This window comes from Malania oleifera, unplaced genomic scaffold, assembly GCF_029873635.1.
Source record: "Malania oleifera isolate guangnan ecotype guangnan unplaced genomic scaffold, ASM2987363v1 ctg844, whole genome shotgun sequence".
NCBI classification, from domain to species: domain Eukaryota; kingdom Viridiplantae; phylum Streptophyta; class Magnoliopsida; order Santalales; family Ximeniaceae; genus Malania; species Malania oleifera.
Genome location: NW_026652163.1, coordinates 42,923 through 45,410, shown reverse-complemented (window position 1 = coordinate 45,410; position 2,488 = coordinate 42,923). Strand labels below are relative to the sequence as shown.

At 33.3% G+C, this 2,488-nt stretch overlaps 1 protein-coding gene across 1 annotated transcript; it reads right to left on the bottom strand.

Annotated features, from left to right (window-relative positions):
• Positions 1 to 159: 159 nt before the first annotated feature.
• On the bottom strand, positions 160 to 1,809 carry LOC131147245 (hydroxyproline O-galactosyltransferase HPGT3-like; the record flags this gene model as incomplete). Its single annotated transcript, XM_058097006.1, has 5 exons — positions 1,530 to 1,809; positions 1,075 to 1,138; positions 708 to 757; positions 403 to 584; positions 160 to 185 (listed from the first exon to the last, which is right to left on the bottom strand). Coding segments are annotated over exons 1-5 (447 nt in total), but the record flags the coding sequence as incomplete, so codon positions are not given.
• Between the last annotated feature and the right edge of the window lie 679 nt (positions 1,810 to 2,488).

The following is a 2,488-nucleotide window of genomic DNA, read 5'->3' as shown; positions in this document are numbered from 1 at the left end:
AGTTATGAATCCACAAAGCCACATATTTAAATAGGGGTGGGGCACCATTGCATTAAGAAAGTCATGAGAATATGAACCATTCCTAAGAATAGGATTCCTAGTTATAAAACGTGAACCAAACATGGGTATGTTCGAGACTTAATGAGTATTTTCAAGAACCTGTTGATTCTGCGTGCCAAATGCCACTAAGAGTCACAATGAAAAAAAATTGCACTTAATCAAGCCAGATCATCAAACGAGCAATGAAGTAGAGAACACCATCATATCCAAAACGAAAATTAAATATAAAAGTTATGTATAAACAATTGAATGAATCTAAAGAACAGCAGTGTAATGACATATATGCATTGTCCAACACTGCTATCCACGATTAACTTAGTTTGGCACAAAATCATGACAGACCTTTTGGCATCCAAGAGCCTCGAAACACATTGCGCTTCAAGTGACTACCAAATCCAGTATAAACTCCTATAACAGCGAGAAGCTTCTGGCCTGACGATGAACCACTTTGCTTCGACTGGTATCCTCGACTCTTTGCCAAAGTTAGGTCCATCTCAGCTTCCACAATCCTCTTCTCCAAATCTCTGAAAAATCACCACCATGAACACAAAACACTAGAATGATTTTACAGTATATCAACAAAATAATAATCTCCAACCCTTAGAACTGGGTAAAAATGAAAGAGAACAGATACTGGCAGAACGCACTTGCATCCAAGGATCATTAGCTTATCTTCAACGGAAAGAACCTTTGGTCTCTACCAGCAAGAATAAACAAACAGAAAACAATTAAGCAAACACTAGATAGTATCAAAAATAAAAAAATAAGAACATCATGTCAGCAATCCTTTATTTAGCCTTGGAGAAAATGGAAGGAACAATAGAGAAACAATTATAAGGAGGGGGAGGGAGGGGGGTTATGCTTTCTGCTGAGTTTGCTCCCACAAACCAAAAACCTCCACTCCACAAGCCAAAATTAAGTTCTATGTTTTCTAATGTCCAAATGGAGTGAGATTGCTTTCATCATTCAAAATTTTGACTTTTTTTTTTAAGAACATTTCGAATTGAAACAAACCTGGCCCGAGTTCATCCTAAGAAGATCAGCCAGCAACGTTCTGTTCTCTGAATCTTGCCACAACCTAAAATTCCTCAAGCGAATAAATAAATAAGCAATTAAATAACGGTGATAATTAAAAAAAGAAAAAAAAAACGTGATTTTAAGGAAAGCGGAACAATATAGCGTAAATAGATTATCGATCCACATGTTGCAGCAAATTAAAGTGATAAAAAATAGTTGTTCGCTGAGAAAATGTAGGGAAATATCGGAATTAAAATTTTGTACTAGGTTTTTTAAGACCTGAGACAACTATATCAGGCTTTGCTGAATCAAGTCTTCAATTTCTCAGAAACAAAAAGAACACAAAACGCAAAATTCGAAAATTTCTTCGATCTTCTATCACTTTCCACAGGTTTCTCGACAACCAAACGAAGAACTCAGAGAGAGAGAGAGAGAGAGAGAGAGAGAGAGACCTGCCCGCGACGTAGAGCCAGGCAAGGCAAGAAAAGAAAGCCATGACGACGGAGGACTTGCTCGTTTGAAGATTCTTCGATCTCCATCGTCTCTCAGGCCTCGACGTCGTCGGTAAGCTGTCCATTGTCAAAATTCACAGATATGGAGAGGGGGAAGAATTCGAATTCCTAAGTCGATAGACCGAGAAATGGCTCCTGGCCCTGATTTCTATATGAGAGAGAGAGAGAGTGGAGGGGGGTTTGGATTTTGGAGCAAACTACTAATTGCATGCTTGGTGCATGAACCTCAAAAAAATTCATTTGATTAAAAAATAACAACATAAACATAAAATATTAAGTAATTTTGTCTCAAGTTTACTGAAATTTTTGTAAAGCGTGAACTATCCCATTCAAATATTTTTTAAAAAATTTACTAAAAATTTTAGTAATTCGTTAATTCTTTGATCTCTAATTAAACAAGAAATAACAATTATTAAATTTTTGTCAATGAACCATAATTAATAAACTTATTAATATGTTCATTAAAAGAGTTCCTATATTAGTATTCTTTTCCTTGAAAAAATGAAAAAAAAAAAATGTATGAACCATAATTAGAAAACTTATTATTTTTTTTTATGACCCAAAACATCAATTTTGATAAGCCACCACCAAATTGAGGAAAACTGCACGGCTCCACATAAAGTTGTGTAATATTAAAATTTAATATTGGCATACTTTTAATTAAGGAATTCCTTTCAATCACATACAACTTCAAAAATTTTCCATGTACTTTTATTTACATAACTATCTCATATTCATGTTTATTTTTTAAATTTTTTAAAAATATAAATTTGTAAAAAATTTATATATTAATATTTTAACATTTGTAAATTAAATTATGTCAATATATAATTAATTTGTTTTAAAATATATCTAAATTTTATTAAGAATTATAAAGAGGGGATCATTATTGGCATTCC